General features: G+C 45.2%; 1 protein-coding gene across 1 annotated transcript in view; it reads right to left on the bottom strand.

The window, feature by feature from the left end:
- Positions 1-16,097, bottom strand: part of LOC306913283 (complement C3-like) — a gene marked incomplete at its 5' end in the record, with an annotated part of 68,001 nt that overhangs the window by 30,639 nt on the left and 21,265 nt on the right. Inside the window, 6 exons of the mRNA XM_079489874.1 lie at positions 825-945; positions 1,480-1,677; positions 11,123-11,261; positions 12,208-12,363; positions 15,536-15,727; positions 15,942-16,024. Coding sequence (XP_079346000.1) covers positions 825-945; positions 1,480-1,677; positions 11,123-11,261; positions 12,208-12,363; positions 15,536-15,727; positions 15,942-16,024 — 889 coding nt within the window. The remainder of the gene's footprint in view (positions 1-824; positions 946-1,479; positions 1,678-11,122; positions 11,262-12,207; positions 12,364-15,535; positions 15,728-15,941; positions 16,025-16,097) is intronic.

Genomic DNA, 16,097 nt, shown 5'->3' with positions numbered 1-16,097 from the left:
AGCATGTGTAGTGAGCTTGTAGATTTGCTATTTTCACAATGAGTACTTATTTTGTATTATGTATATACAAAATAAGTACAATTTTGAATACAGAACGTTTACATGTAACAGATCATTTCTACAATGTGGTATTGCTAATAAAATCCTTGATGCGGCGTAGTTTCAGAGATTTAAAAAAAATACAACCTAAATATAAATGTGAGTGACTATTTTGCGTCTGTATGCCTTTGTTGTCCCACGGGGAAATTCTATTTTATTGGGTAGGCCCTATAAAGTTATGATCACTGGGAATTATTTTGGGTACTTCTTATTCCGGTTGTGGCGTGCCTGATGACTACAAATCAGTGTTACCATCCGCTCCCGACCGGACCATGCAGCGATTTAGTAACACAGAGCAGACTTTCCTCCGAGGTGGAAAGCCTGGTGACGCGAGGTTAGCAGTGGCGTGCACAGATAGACACTAGGGGGTGCTAGAGCACCACCTGCCCTTGCCCTCTCGACAGCAATGTGCCCTTTTGAAAAAACAAAAAAACATACTGTACAGTGTACAGTATGTGGACCATGGTGACATTGATAATAAAAAAAAAAGCTTCTAATATATTATTTATGCCCCAAAATCTATAAATCTCACACTATTAAGGCAACCGGCCGGTTCCACGCGCTGCACAAGGTGCCCTTTTTTCACTTGAGCACCTGCCCCTCTAAATGTCTGTGCACGCCACTGGAGGTTAGTAGTGATCTACAAGCTGAAGAACGGCTATTTAGACTATTCTAATTAAAACAATATATGTAATAATGTGTGCTTTGATCAGCCATGATCTTACCAGGCAACATTGCTCGGGCACTCAGCAGGCAAGTCAATCACATTCCAGAGCCAGCTCTCTTTGAAGTCGGTACGAGAAGTAATCTGTATCTGACTGCTGTCATAGCTTCCAAAATCCTGGCCTAAATTGTCAAAGAGACAATGATATAATCATATGGGTCATGACTCATGTCATGTCACATTTTACTTGATGCCATATTCACAAAGTATTTTACCAGATACACTGCATGGTACTAAAACATTCCTGCTAAAATCCACACATTTTTTGTAACACATTTTTCACCCGGTGCCAATTTTGCCTAAACTGTAATCCTGGGCGCTATACTCCCTCTGCCAACCTGGGGAGAGCCCGAATATTGGGGGATTTGGTTAAAGAGAGAGAAAGAAGAGCACATATTATAATTCTACCTCATCTGCAAAATATTGTCCAAAACAAAGTCCAAAGAGATGGTGCTAATATGTTAAATTTGATACAATCCTCTTTAGGCCCTTTGTAGAAATACAACAAGGTTTATTTCAATTTGAATGTACTACATATTTCATCCTTAGATCCCGTGTGTTTCTCAAACACAATCCTTAGGACAGCAATTCTCAACCTTTGGGCCGGGAACCACCGGTGGGCCATAGCAGTTAGCAGTTTGAACAGAAAGCCTTACTGCGGGCTAGGTGCAGGAGTTGATCTTTTTGGTCGGCGCGCATCAGCGTCAGCTCTACACAGCAGTGCAGGAAGGCCGCCTTGCATTCTGGGCTGTCTTGGATGTACTCGGTGCGCCGCTGGCAGGTGTACGACAGCGGGATGTCTCTCATGCCGTCCGTGCAACACCTGCGCTCCAAAGGATCTGTGTATCCACCCACTGGGAGGGACAAGACACAGGGGTGAGGTAGCTGATTTAAGTGAAATAACACAAGAGGGTGTTCTTTACCACCATGAATGCACTGTCGCCTGCGATGCTGCAGGAACTCGAAAAGCAGCGTAGAAGTGCATTAATGACCGTAAAGAACACTCTCTCGTGTAATATTGCAATTATTCAACAGTTACCCTTAAATCTAAGCTAATCGCTAAAAAAACAAAAACATTTATTTAATGACAGATGTAGCCACTACAACCAAGGGTGAAAACGAAACTCACTTAGCCTAGCAACCCAGTCCGCTGCACTCTGGGAGAACAGAGCAGCTGATTTCTATGATCTGATTAGGTGTTCCTTTACGCTCGTTTAAGGCATGGCTATAGAAGGCTGTTTCAACCAATCAGACTGGTTCCTCGAAACGACCTGTTGTATAAGCCACTGTTTCTTTGCACGGTTTCTTTGCCTTGCACTCATTACATGGTTGACACTATTTGTTGCAAGGGTGAGTCGGGGTGTGGATAACTGTGACTGGGTGTTGTCTTTGTTCTGCAGCTACAGTAGCATAATTTCTGCATATAGAGGGGGTGGGTGCCGCCGGGATCGCGGCGTTGGATCCTATTGGTTCAGGATCGGACCCGCCCGCCAGCCCCTCCCCTCCCCGGTAGAAAACAGCGGACGTCACCAAATTTGGAGTGACGCCCCCAGTCTGCACTGTAGTTCACTCTAACTCCTAGAACCGGAGGTGTGTCTCGTTCCCCATATAGGCTTTCATGTTTGAACAAAAATAAAAGCCTGGGTAGTGGGTACCTACCGAGGCTAGTGTGGGCGAAACCTTATTTGATTGATTGATTGATTGATTGATTGAAGTATTTAGTAACACTATGCAGAATATAGGTACATTTCAAACCAAAGCACAACTCAATACAAAAACAGGAAATCATCATAAAAGGTGGTAAAAACATACACACTAGTGAGGGGAGAAAAGGGGTGGGTAAAGGGGGTGGGTGGGGGACTCAGACTTTACGGGGGCCAGTTTCGAATTGCAGCCATCCGTAGGTGCCCTTTGAGGGCGGTTTTGAAGGAGTCAAGGGATTGGCATGTCTTAATGGCTGTTAAGGTACTTGGTAGGGCGTTCCACATGTTGTTTGGTGTGGTTTGAGTTGTCTTACACAGTGAAGTCCTTGCTTGCGCTATGTTTACCACGGCTCTCTTCCTCCGGGCGCTGCCTGGAGTCTCTGGACACTTTCTGTCTAAAATATACACCAAAAAACAAAAGAAAAGAAAAATCAGAGACAAAACGTTCAATCTGTAAATGCACTTTTGTTTCTCTCACTCGTTACTTGAACTAATGATATTCAAGTAACTAAGAAGGCTATACATTTACTCAAGTACTGTACATATAAGTACAATTTCGAGGTATTTGTACTTTACTTGGGTATTTCCAATTTCCAATACTTTTACTTCTACTCCACTATACATCTCAGAGCCAAAAGTTGTACCTTTACTCCAGCACAATTATTTGAAAACTTTAGTTACTATATTTACTTTGGATTTAATTTTGAACAGAAAACCACTTCAACCCTGTACATTTCGGCCATTTGAAAATAGCCGATCTACAAGCTCACAGCCTCAGGCCTGACTCACACCTTCGCAACAGATTGATGTATGCTTGTTGTATACAAAGGGTGTGACACATCTTGCCCCAATGCATTTCCAATGGGAGTCACATGGTTTGACACAACATTTGTGTTGTATGAGGGGGAGGGGGGCAGTCGAAACACAGCGGTGTGAGTGAGGCCTCACAATGCTGATTGGTCAATCACTTGTAGATATTTTGTACACATTTTGAACATGTGAAATGGGACATTCTGCAACATAAGCACTTTTACATTTAGTACTTTAAGTACATTTTGAAGCCGATACTTTTGTACTTTTACTCAAGTCAATTTTGAATTCTGCACTTTTTTTTTTACTTGTAACAGAGTATTTTCATATTGCAGTATTTATACTTTTACTTAAAGGGTAAGACCACTTTTGTAGAGGTTTGGGTTGTGTAGTTACCTTGCCATGATGTAACTCCAAATGTGGACAAGAAATCAAAAATAATTTCTCCAGTGATTAGAAATTGATAATTCAAAATATGCTCCTCATTGACTTACATTGTACGCTGAAACAGCTCTCAAAGTCACTCTTTTAGTACGTAAACAAACACAAACAAAGTTGTTTCAGACAATATAGAGCAACACCAAAACTCATGTGGTTTTATTTCTTCATAAAAATGGTAACTGGAGTGCAGTGCGGTGAGCATAGGCCTACTCAAGTAGTCAAAAGTACAACTTATATGGACTTATAAAGTATTTCTATTTACTGTAGAAAGTAATCAGCAAACAAATGACATACAGAGAAGGAAATAAGATGCGGGCCATAATGGACAATGTCCAGGGGCGGCGGTGGCTCAGGGGTAGAGTGGCTGGATGGTAACCGCAAGGTCGCCAGTTCGAACTCCCGGGCTCCCCCAGAGTTAGTGTCGAAGTGTCCTTGAGCAAGACACTGAACCCCTAATTGCTCCTGATGTGCTGGTTGGTGCCTTGCATGGTTTCCGCCACCATCGGTGGGTGAATGTAATGCACAATCTATGTAAAGCGCCTTGGATAAAGGTGCTATATAAATGCACCATTTACCATTTAATGTGAGTCATCCTCTCCACAAAATCCTGGCAGACCAGAAAAGTGGTCTCAAGGATCTGTTCCTTACTTCCTTTCTTTGATGTGTAAGAACAAACGATTCAAGAACACTTTTGTACTAAACAGCGATCAGAGTCTTTAACTCCACGGCCAGCCGTTATAGGCTTATGAACTGTTACTGTACTAAGGTTTTATAGCTTTTAGTTATTTATGGGTCTATGTGCAATATCCAGTGACAGCTTTTTACTTTTTTTCTATGCTTATTCATAATATATTTTTAATATTTGCCTTTCTTTTAACCCGTGCTGGCGTGCCCCCCCTTTTTGTGATGAATTTGTAAGCTTATTGTATGCCTGTATGAGCTAGCCTGGGTAAACCCACTCCCCCTGCTGGACAACATTTCATTCTGCCAGGAGGGTTGGCAGAATGCAAATCTGGCAAGGGGGGAGGGGTTTACCCAGGCTATGTATGAGCTGCTATGGGATCATCTGAATTTCCGCTCAGGGATCAATATTAAGCTACTCTATCTATCTATCTATCTATCTATCTATCTATCTATCTATCTATCTATCTATGTGGTCATTACCTCTGCGGCCACGGTCATTAGACAGTCATTAGACCGACAACCTACCGTCAAAGCCTAACCTAACCCTAACCGCAAGCACGGAGGGAGCAGTGGATGTTCGACCGCATGTCCGACCGTTGTTTCCGCATGTCGGTCCGTTGGTATGTGTCTAAGCTGCGTGTGCATCCCTGTGGACACAGAGGTACCAGTGTGGCCATTACCTGTGCGGTCACATGGGTGCAGTACTTAGTTCCGACACGTGTATAACCAACATTTGAAGTGAACAGACCTCCTGACCTGTCTAGTTGAGTAAGTAGCATTATTCTGTATTTTAGCAAACTGCTGTTAGTGTAACTCTAAGTGCTTTTGTATTAGTAGTATATTATTAGCTTGTGTAGTAGTCAGTAGTTTATAGTTGTATTGTTTGTGTTGAAACAGTAGGCTAGTAGACTAGTTTAATTAGTTTCACCCTGTAAATAGGCCACTTGATAAGTAGTATAGGCCACTTGATTTCCTTGGGAAGTGTGAAGTGAGTGCTTTAGCCAGCACAACTCAAGGGTTAAGTAGCCAGGCTGGGAGTATTCTCTTCAGTGTATAACCAACATTTGAAGTGAACAGACCTCCTGACCTGTCTAGTTGAGTAAGTAGCATTATTCTGTATTTTAGCAAACTGCTGTTAGTGTAACTCTAAGTGCTTTTGTATTAGTAGTATATTATTAGCTTGTGTAGTAGTCAGTAGTTTATAGTTGTATTGTTTGTGTTGAAACAGTAGGCTAGTAGACTAGTTTAATTAGTTTCACCCTGTAAATAGGCCACTTGATAAGTAGTATAGGCCACTTGATTTCCTTGGGAAGTGTGAAGTGAGTGCTTTAGCCAGCACTCCTGGCAGACGATTAGCAATCAGTTGGATTGGCCTTATACCACCAGGTGAAAGCGTCAGCTGTTAAGCGGCGTCCAGCAAACGAAGGCCAGGCGAACAAAGGCGACAGGCGACTTTGTCAAAGTCCGACTTCGTCACTGAACGACAAGCTGTAGCATTGATTAGTGACATATATAGTAGTGTGATAGATATAGTAGTGTATTGTAGTATATGTTTAGTGATCTACAATGTGTTTTCTTCCTATTCCTGTCCTCTCTTCTTCCTGGCGGTCGCACAAACACTGGGTTACACCCAGATGTCGCGGCACAACTAATCTCATCTATCCTACTCTTTCAACTCACGTCGAGCAAGTGGTAACGGGAGGGCTTTGGAATTGCCACTCGGCTGTGGTGGAAGGCAAATCTGCTTTCATCTCAGCTTACGCATCCTTGCTCTCCCTTAACTTTCTTGCTCTGACTGAGACCTGGATCAGACCAGAAAACACTGCTACGCCCGCGGCTCTGTCAGATGTGTACGCTTTCTCTCACACTCCCAGAGCCGTGCGGACAGGTGGTGGGGTTGGTCTGCTCATTTCCAGAAAATGGAAATACTCCCCTGTTTCACTGTCACTATTCTCTCCTACCTCATTTGAATTTCATGTGGTCACTGTTTCTCATCCAGTCAAGCTCACCATTGCAGCTGTTTATCGCCCACCGGGCCCTGCTGGTGGCTTCCTGGAGGAGCTGGACCATCTAGTCTCCCACTTCCCTGTCGATGGCTCTGGATTCATCCTTCTGGGTGACTTCAACCTCCCGACTGAGAAGCAGCTAGACCCACTACTTTCGTTTCTCGCCGCCTTTGACCTAGTTCTTTCCCCATCTCCTCCTACCCATGAGGCGGGCAACCAACTGGACCTGATCTTCACCAGAGGCTGCTCTATTGCTAACCTGTCTGTCACTCCTCTTTCCAGTGAAAAGGGTAAGAAACTCTCTGATCACTACTTCATGTCCTACTCTCTCTCTCTCTCCTCTCCCCCCTCACAGCCCCTCCCTACCCACATGATTTCCTCACGTCACAATCTTCGCTCACTTTCCTCCACTGATCTTTCCTCTTCTGTTCTCTCTGCTCTCCCTGCCCCTGAATCCTTTGCTCTTCTATCCCCTGATACCGCCACAGATCTTCTTTTCTCTACTCTATCCTCTTCTCTCGACCATCTCTGTCCCCTCACCACCAGGCCTGCACGCCAAACTCCACCTGCCCCCTGGTTGTCGGACTCAGTGCGGACTGAGAGACGGAGCCTGAGAGCGGCTGAGCGCAAATGGAGAAAGGGCAACCTCCCGGAGGACCTTCTCACCTTCCAATCTCTCATTTCTACTTTTTCCTCCTCTCTATCAGCTGCTAAAGCTGCTTTTTTCTGCACTAAAATTCAGGCTTCTGCTTCCAACCCTAAAAAACTCTTTGAAACTTTCTCCTCTCTCCTACAACCACCACCCCCTCCTCCCTCCTCGTCCCTCCTCCCTGACGATTTCGCCAACTTCTTTGACAAGAAGGTGAACGATATCCGATCCTCCTTCCCTCCTCCCCCGGCTGGTGCCCTGCGCACTGCCCACACCCGTCTGCCTGCCACCCCCCCCTCTCTACCTTCATCTACTCCTCTTCCCCCCCCCATCCCCTCTCTATCCCACTTCTCTCCCCTCTCCCCTAACGAGGTCCTTCTCCTTGTTACCTCTAGTCGCCCCACCTCATGCTCTCTGGACCCGGTCCCAACCACTCTGTTGCAGTCTATTGCACCTGAACTTCTTCCCTTCTTAACCCACCTTATTAACACCTCTCTGACATCTGGCTACTTTCCCTCTACTTTCAAGACTGCCAGAGTCACCCCCCTCCTGAAGAAACCGACACTTGACCCCTCTGAGATCAAGAACTACAGACCGGTTTCCCTTCTATCCTTCCTATCTAAAACTCTCGAACGTGCTGTCTTTAAACAACTGTCCTCCTATCTCCACCAGAACAACCTCCTGGACTCCAACCAGTCTGGTTTCAAAGTGGGTCACTCGACAGAGACTGCCCTGCTGGCAGTGACGGAGTCGCTCCATGCCGCTAGAGCGAACTCTCTCTCCTCCGTCCTGATACTCCTGGACCTGTCTGCAGCGTTCGACACGGTGAACCATCAGATCCTCCTCTCCACCCTCGAGGGGATGGGTGTCTCAGGCTCTGCACTCTCCCTGTTTGCATCCTACCTGACGGGTCGCTCCTACCAGGTGATGCTGAGAGGGTCTGTGTCAGAACCACACAGGCTCACAACTGGGGTTCCCCAAGGCTCGGTTCTGGGTCCTCTTCTTTTCTCTCTCTACACTACATCTCTGGGTGCTGTCATCCACTCCCATGGCTTTTCCTACCACTGCTATGCCGATGACACCCAGCTGATCCTCTCATTCCCCCCCTCTGATACCCAAGTGGAGGCACGCATTGCTGCTTGTCTGGCTGACATCTCGGCGTGGATGTCGACAAACCACCTGAAGCTCAACCTGGACAAGACCGAGCTGATGTTCCTCCCGGGGAAGGGCTGTCCGCACCGAGACATGGCCATCACCATTGATAATGCTGTGGTGACCTCAACTCGGACTGCGAAAAATCTGGGTGTGACCCTGGACGATCAACTGACGTTCTCGGCAAACATCGCATCAGTGACAAGGTCCTGCAGATTCCTCCTCTACAACATCAGGAGGATTCGCCCCTTCCTCACGGAGAAGGCAGCCCAGGTGCTCATCCAGGCTCTCGTCATCTCCCGCCTGGACTACTGCAACTCCCTCCTTGCTGGTGCTCCGGCATCTGCCATCAGACCTCTGGAGCTTGTTCAGAAAGCTGCGGCTCGTCTGGTGTTCAACCGCCCCAAGTTCTCCCACACAACCATCCTTCTCCGTTCTCTACACTGGCTCCCCGTAGCGGCCCGCATCCAGTTCAAAACCCTGGTGTTAGCCTATAGGGCAGTGAAAGGAACAGCTCCTTCCTATCTCCGGGCTATGGTCGATGCCTACACCCCTGCCCGACCACTTCGGTCTGCCACCTCGGGGCGACTGATTGCCTCGTCACTCAAGGGTCCTTCTGGCCGATCCACACGGTCACGACTCTTTTCTGTTCTGGCCCCACAGTGGTGGAATGAACTCCCCACTGATGTTAGGACAGCAGAGTCACTGCCCATATTTCGCCGCAGGTTGAAAACCCACCTCTTCAGGAAACACTACCCTTCCTCTCTGCCTGACCTACTTGTTGTTAACTAGTTGTACGAACGTTTGTTTTCTATTGTTGTATTGTTTATTGGATCTTGTTTAGTCGATACACTTAATTGTTTTAGCTCATGCTCATTTGATTTAGCTATTTTGTCTCATCCGGTTAAGGAAATAGGTAGCTGATATATTGCACTTTTACCTTAGCGCTAGGTATACTCTTGGTTGCTTGTTTTTGCAGAAAATGCACTAAAGACTTCTGGTGATTAGTAGTTTTTGTTCCCTACCTATGTTGAATACACTTATTGTAAGTCGCTTTGGATAAAAGCGTCTGCTAAATGACTGTAATGTAATGTAATGTAATGTAATGTGTTTGACTCCGACAGTCATTAGGCCGACAACCTACCTCTATCCCTAACCTAACCCTAACTGGGTGCATACTTAGTTTAGACTAGTCATTGGTTAGACATGGGTTAAGGTTAGGTTTAGGTGTGCTGCCCCCTGGGAGGTTAGGTTTCTGGTTTAAGGACTTCAGTGTTTTGTACCATACTATTGGATGAGTACAGAACAAAGAATGTTTGCTTTCGCCATCTTTGTTGAAGAAGAGTCTGGGCAATTAAGATTCTTCTTACTAGAAGTACTAAAAGTTTCTCAATCTCATATTTAGATTTAGTCTGGCTTAATCTAGTCACCTCTGAGGTAGGTTTCTGGAGGTCAATGATTCAAGTGTGATTACAATACCTTTGAGGGGATTAAGTCCACCCATCAAGCCCATTAGTGTCAACTGTCAACCTCAGACCATCAGATCATGGTCTGATTTTGAATCTAGCATGAAGCATGTTCGAGCGGTATAGTCCGACCGCTGTTCCCGCATGTCTGAGTAATGCTCGGTCGGAATTATGTTCGGATCCACGGTCACACGGGTACTAGCCTCGGAAACCCAGACATTTATATTTCCAGGGATAGAGTAGCGCAAACATCACTCACTCTCTGCTGATTTCTGATCGTCTGCACCTTTGTTAAATTGACACACACGCACACATATACACACACACACACACTCCTCTCTCTCTCTGTCGCTCTAATTAATTAGTCTCATGTCTAGCAGCTGCGCATAGTTTCTGCCGGCGGATCCTGCCGGGAGCTGCCTATGCCATAAAAAGCATAGGTGAGTTCCAGGCTACACGGGTACCAGAGTGGTCATTACCTGTGCGGTCACACGGGTACCAGTGTGGCAGTGTTGTTTTTGTCGACTAAAAGTAAGACGAAAAATGTTCGTCAACAACCTTTTTTCACTGAGGAAAACTAAATGGAAACTAAATGAAAACTAAGCTATGATGACTAAAACTAAGACTATATACTGACAATTTCATCAACAAATAAAAACTAGACTAGAATGTTAGGAAGGGACTAGTGGACAAGAGATCCAGTATAAGTCCTTTTACAATTAGTTGCATGCTGAAAACAGCCGATCTACAAGCTCACAACACGTCGCAGTGCGGCGCGTTGTGGGCTTGTATAGATTGGCTATTCTCAGCAAGTGAAAAAAACAGCCATTGCAACGGCATCAAGGCCCACCAAAATATTTTTTTTTTTACTAAATCAACTGTAGATTTAGTCGACTAAAACTAGACTAACACTAAAACATTCCAGGTGACTAAAATGTGACTAAAACTAAATGAAAACTATTCAAGAGACTATGACTAAAACTAAAATCTAAATTTGCTGCCAAAAACAACACTGCAGTGTGGTCATTACCTATGCGGTCTTGGGTACCGGACAAGGCACCGGACCCGGACAAGCTGGACTCGAACATCAGCCCGGCGTCAAAGAACACTCCCATCACGTCCCTCCCTCCACCTGGTGTACATCCTGTATCATACCTCTCCACTACGCTCCACACCTGACCCGCACGCACGCACGCACACTAAAACATTCCAGGTGACTAAAATGTGACTAAAACTAAATTAAAACTATTCAAGAGACTATGACTAAAACTAAAATCTAAATTTGCTGCCAAAAACAACACTGCAGTGTGACCATTACCTGTGCGGTCACACGCGTACCAGTGTGGTCATTACCTGTGCGGTCACACGCGTACCAGTGTGGTCATTACCTGTGCGGTCTTGGGTACCGGACAAGGCACTGGACAAGCTGGACTCGAACATCAGCCCGGCGTCAAAGAACACTCCCATCACGTCCCTCCCTCCACCTGGTGTACAGCCTGTATCATACCTCTCCACTACGCTCCACACCTGACCCACGCACGCACGCACGCACGCACGCACGCACGCACGCACGCACGCACGCACGCACGCACGCACGCACGCACGCACGCACGCACGCACGCACGCACACACACACACACACACACACACACACACACACACACACACACACACACACACACACACACACACACACACACACACACACACACACACACACACACACACACACACACACACAATCAAAATACTGACGAATGTGAAAACAAAGCGTGCACCCCAGTGGCGTTTCCAGGAATCACATTTTGGGAAGGCAAGATGTGTAATTGTCGCCCCCAACGCGCACAATCGTAGCACTAAAGGTTTTCAAAGAGATATACCTGCCAGACGAGTAGGATACAAAGGCTGAAAGGCATGCATTTACATTCCAATTGGTGATTGAGGGTCGCGCTCTACCGCAACGGCCAATCAGCTGTCCACTAATAGTTCTCAGGTCTTGGTTTTATCCTCTCTTTTTTCTCATTGTATGGATTTTGGCCAGGCAGAAATGTATTTGGACAGGCGGACGCCTGTCCTCGCCTTATTGTAGATACGCCACTGGTGCACCCTTGGTTGTGCTACTGAAGGAAAGGGGGACGACAATAGCGACGTTTTGGCTACTACACGTATATACAGCTTAATATTACAAGCCCTATATAGCTGATCTACAAGCTCGCATGCGACGCATGTATGATGTGAGAACACAACAATGCTCACGCGTTGTGAGCTTGTAGATCTGCTATTTTCAAAAGATTTTTTTATACTTTTGAAAACTTTAAATGGGACATTCTGCATAATGATTACTTTTACTTTTGTTACTTTACTTGTAACGGAGTCATTCTACATTGCAGTATTGATACTTTTACTTAAGTAAGACATTTGAGTACCTTTTTCCACCACTGAATGTGACCTGGCCTTGCTGTAGCACACATACCTTCTTCTGTGTGAGACGGTGTTTGTTGTTGAGGACGTAGACCGCCTTATCCACGGCCACCATGCCCACCCGGGCTCCCTTGTCCCCCGTCAACTTCAGCCTGATCTTGCCATGCGGTTCGTAATGCCCCTGGGGGTCCTCCAGCTCGATCTTCAGCTGAAGACAGAGAAAGACGCTGTCATGCACTGTGGTGTACCTTTATTTTGAAGTGTTTCCTTGTCCTTGTACCCTGTCCTTGTACCCTTGTTACCTTTGTTGTAGGGTCGTGTTGCCAGACTGTTGCCTCTTGCAATTTCCAAATGCTTCCGTCATACATGCAGTCTGGAGCAACGGAAGTTCTATCATGAGTAAAATATAAAGCGGAAGTGGGGAGGAGGCTCCACTTCCGCTTCGTCTTTACAGTCGCGCAAATTTATCCTAATATAAATCAAAATCATCTACGTCTACGCATATATAGCTTGCTGCTTAGTAGAAATGAAAATGAAAAAATAAGCTCTGAAGATATTTTAAAATATATTTTCGTGAACGGAAATGGCAGCTTCCTTACTCGGATTTCGGGAGGTAGTTCCAGACTCTATATATAGCATTCGGAGATTGTGGAATAGTTGTCTGGCTACGTGAGACTACCTCTGTTGTCCCACCCTACCTGTGATTACTAGTTTTCTCCACCTGTGTCCTGTTAGTCTCCCAGCCAATCCCTTTGTTGATTATCACCTGTGTGTGGTTATCGCTGCGTACTTAAACACCCTATTCCTTTTCTTCCCTGCTCGAGTATATATGTTGTTTTGGTGTTATGTTCCTGTTTATGTGTTTTGGAGAATAAATCAGTGTTCTGGCGTGTATGTTCTGCATTTGGGTTCCACTTCTCTGGAGTTGCACCGTGACAGATACATATAAGACAGTATTCGCTGGCCAATGGCGAGTGAGTTGGAGATTCAATTATTTTTCCTTTTTAATTTCTGCGTTCCGACCTCATACTTCTCAGTACTCTGACTGCCATAGTTCTATATGGAACCTCTCCAACTGTCCTAGAAGCTTCTCTGTTTAACACTTAGCCCGCTAGCATTTATTGACAAATTAGGATCTAATTCACGCCAGCATTTTTCCCAGTTGAGCTCTTATTTTGAAAAGCCACATTTCCAGACTTCCTAGAAGTGAGTTTAAACCAAGGACTATTTAAAGAGTACAGGAAGCGAAGACCGTACGGAGGACTCCATGTTGCTCCCTGGAAGGAAAGAAACATGCACAGTTGAGACAGTGGCATCACACCATCTGCTGGGCCATTTGTGCCATATCTATGATTTGTCATGTACAACTTCCTGGTCTCAACTGCACATGTTTCTTTTCTTCCAGGGAGCAACATGGAGTCCACCGTACGGTCTTCGCTTCTCGTCCTCTTTAAATAGTCCTTGGCTTAAACTAGGAAGTTGAACGGGTCCTGGACGACTGTTGTTTACTAGATGGATCTATACCGGGGCACTGGAGGGCTCCACATCGTCAGCTCTGTGCCATCAAAGAAACGTTGTTTTGACCAAAAATGCCATCTGGGACAAGGAATAGGAGATACAGGCGCTTGAAAGAAAGAAACAGATAGAATGGATTATTATGGCGAGGACGATCTAAGATGGGCGACCCATTGTCATGACAACAACAGGTAGCTACCCGATGCTAACGTAAGTAGCATTATGGCTTGATCGATCGAAAGCGCTAAAAGCGCAATTGCCATTGATCTACGGCAATGGCGTTAAGCGTAATATTAAATAATAGGCTTTAATTTACCTAGATCTACGGCAATGGCGCGGAGGGTGTTAAGTGTGCTGTAGAACTCCAGCTGTCCCAACAATTTGTTTTCATCTAATTCCATTAACAGTGACCATGGCCACATAACTAGCATCCTGTGTGAAGTTGCATGCTTTGACTTTGCAAGATATGATTTCTCACACTTGTACGACTGGGTCAGAGAACTGTTCATATACGAAAAATATTTCCGTCTGCTTGTTTGAGTTGAATCCATATATGAGAGATCCAAACTGCTTGTCTGTCAGGGGCAGCAGTTATAGGAACTGTCAGGTTAAAGAAAATGTTTTTTTTAATAGCCTACAGTTACTTTTTTGACTTTATTTATTGAGACAATGCTGAAGCAGTGGTTCCAAAAATGTTTTCCCCTTGAAGCCCCCGTCTTTACATCTAACAAAAGCTGATTTTTAACCACTTAAGACAAATATCGACATGACGAATAGCAACTGGAAGACGCAACTTTATATAAAAACAAGCCCATAAAGTCACTCAGGATAAGTGGAGATGGCAACACCGTTTAGAGGTTACCTGATTTATACACAGTTGCGCGCTGGGGGCCGTCATGCACCGGAAATAATGACCTGGTAATAATGTTACGTAACGGAATTTTCCCCAGTGAGGGCTGGGGGGGTCAAGGCAAGAGACATGTGTCAGATCACATCAGATAATCCCCAAATAGCCTACAACAACTTCCGTGAACCGATCCAATTCACTGTAGTAGCCTTTTCATAGATTATATTTGTTGTACTTAGGCTGTCGTGAAAGTTTATAATAGTTAGAGAAATTCAAAGTTTCAACACCAAAGTAGTTGTAGTAGTAGTTGTGAATTAGCAAACTGGACATTGAATGTTTCCTTTATCCTCGTGTTGCGCTTCTGTTTTCGCCAACGTTTTTATTTTTGTTGTTTCTCATAAGCGCACATCCGTCGTGCTTCAACACAGCCATGTCTGCCTTAATTGACTTCTGTGTGCGCTGACTGCGCCCACCCGCTCCATCCTGGCCCCTCCCGGGAGTGCAACGAACCATGTACAACCCAGATTCGGCACAAACAAGGGACTAAATTATTTTCGCTCCTATGCCACCAAAATGTGGAACGCCCTACCAACAGTCATTAAGACATGCGAATCCCTTGACTCCTTCAAAACCGCTCTCAAAGGGCACCTACGGATGGCTGCAATTCGAAACTGGCCCCCGTAAAATCTGAATCCCCCTGAATTCCTGTTCTGTTCTTTGTCTATATAGAAGTGTCTATTTGTACGTCTCTAAATGTTTTGATGAATTGAACATGGTGGACCCTATTGTAAACAAGTGTAATGCTTAATTGGGTCGTCCACTCACAGTTAACAACCTTTGTATTGAGTTTGTGCTTGAAATGTACTGTAATTCTGCAAACGGTTAATAAATATTTCAATCAATCAATCAATCCCACCCGTCACTGTGGAGAATTCCGTGAGGAAAAGCCGGTAATAGCAGTAATAATAGGCTACGATGTGTGTGTGCACTGCGCGGCGAAAACGGCGAAGCCTCTCACCGAGCCCATGCAGGTCTCCTTGACGAAGACCACGACGGCGTCGGACACCAGCTCGCTGGGAGAGGCGTGGTAGTACGCCACCACGCGGAACGAAGGCATCATCAGCTTGTTGACCGTCACCTGTTCCCGCCACACGGCCTGCGAGACTCTCGGTACCTGGCCATACTTCACTATTTGACCTCTGCTCAGGATCTGAAAACAAAGGATGAACGTGCATGTCAGGGTGGAAACTAACTAAGAACATGGATACTCAAGTATACCTTTTTTTTTAGATACTTAATCTTTTCCATTTTCTGATAATTTGTGCTTCTACTCCACTAGATGATATACATACATGTACATGTAATTTAAGATGCAAAGATATGGCAAGACAATTATTTTAATTGAATACATTTCCTTAACTCACCAGATATGTAATGTCATGGTTAGATATTGCCAACTTGCCAAAGTTAAAGGTAATTACGATGTCGTTTCCTTGACTTCCCACACCTGTGACAAAAGCAAGTTAAGAAATTCAGTGGAGCCAGGCAACCTTTCTTACAGTGTATGGCTTACTCTATTA

Source organism: Electrona antarctica (genome assembly GCF_951216825.1).
Source record: "Electrona antarctica genome assembly, chromosome: 20".
Lineage (NCBI taxonomy): Eukaryota > Metazoa > Chordata > Actinopteri > Myctophiformes > Myctophidae > Electrona > Electrona antarctica.
This window is presented reverse-complemented; position numbering and strand designations above follow the sequence as displayed.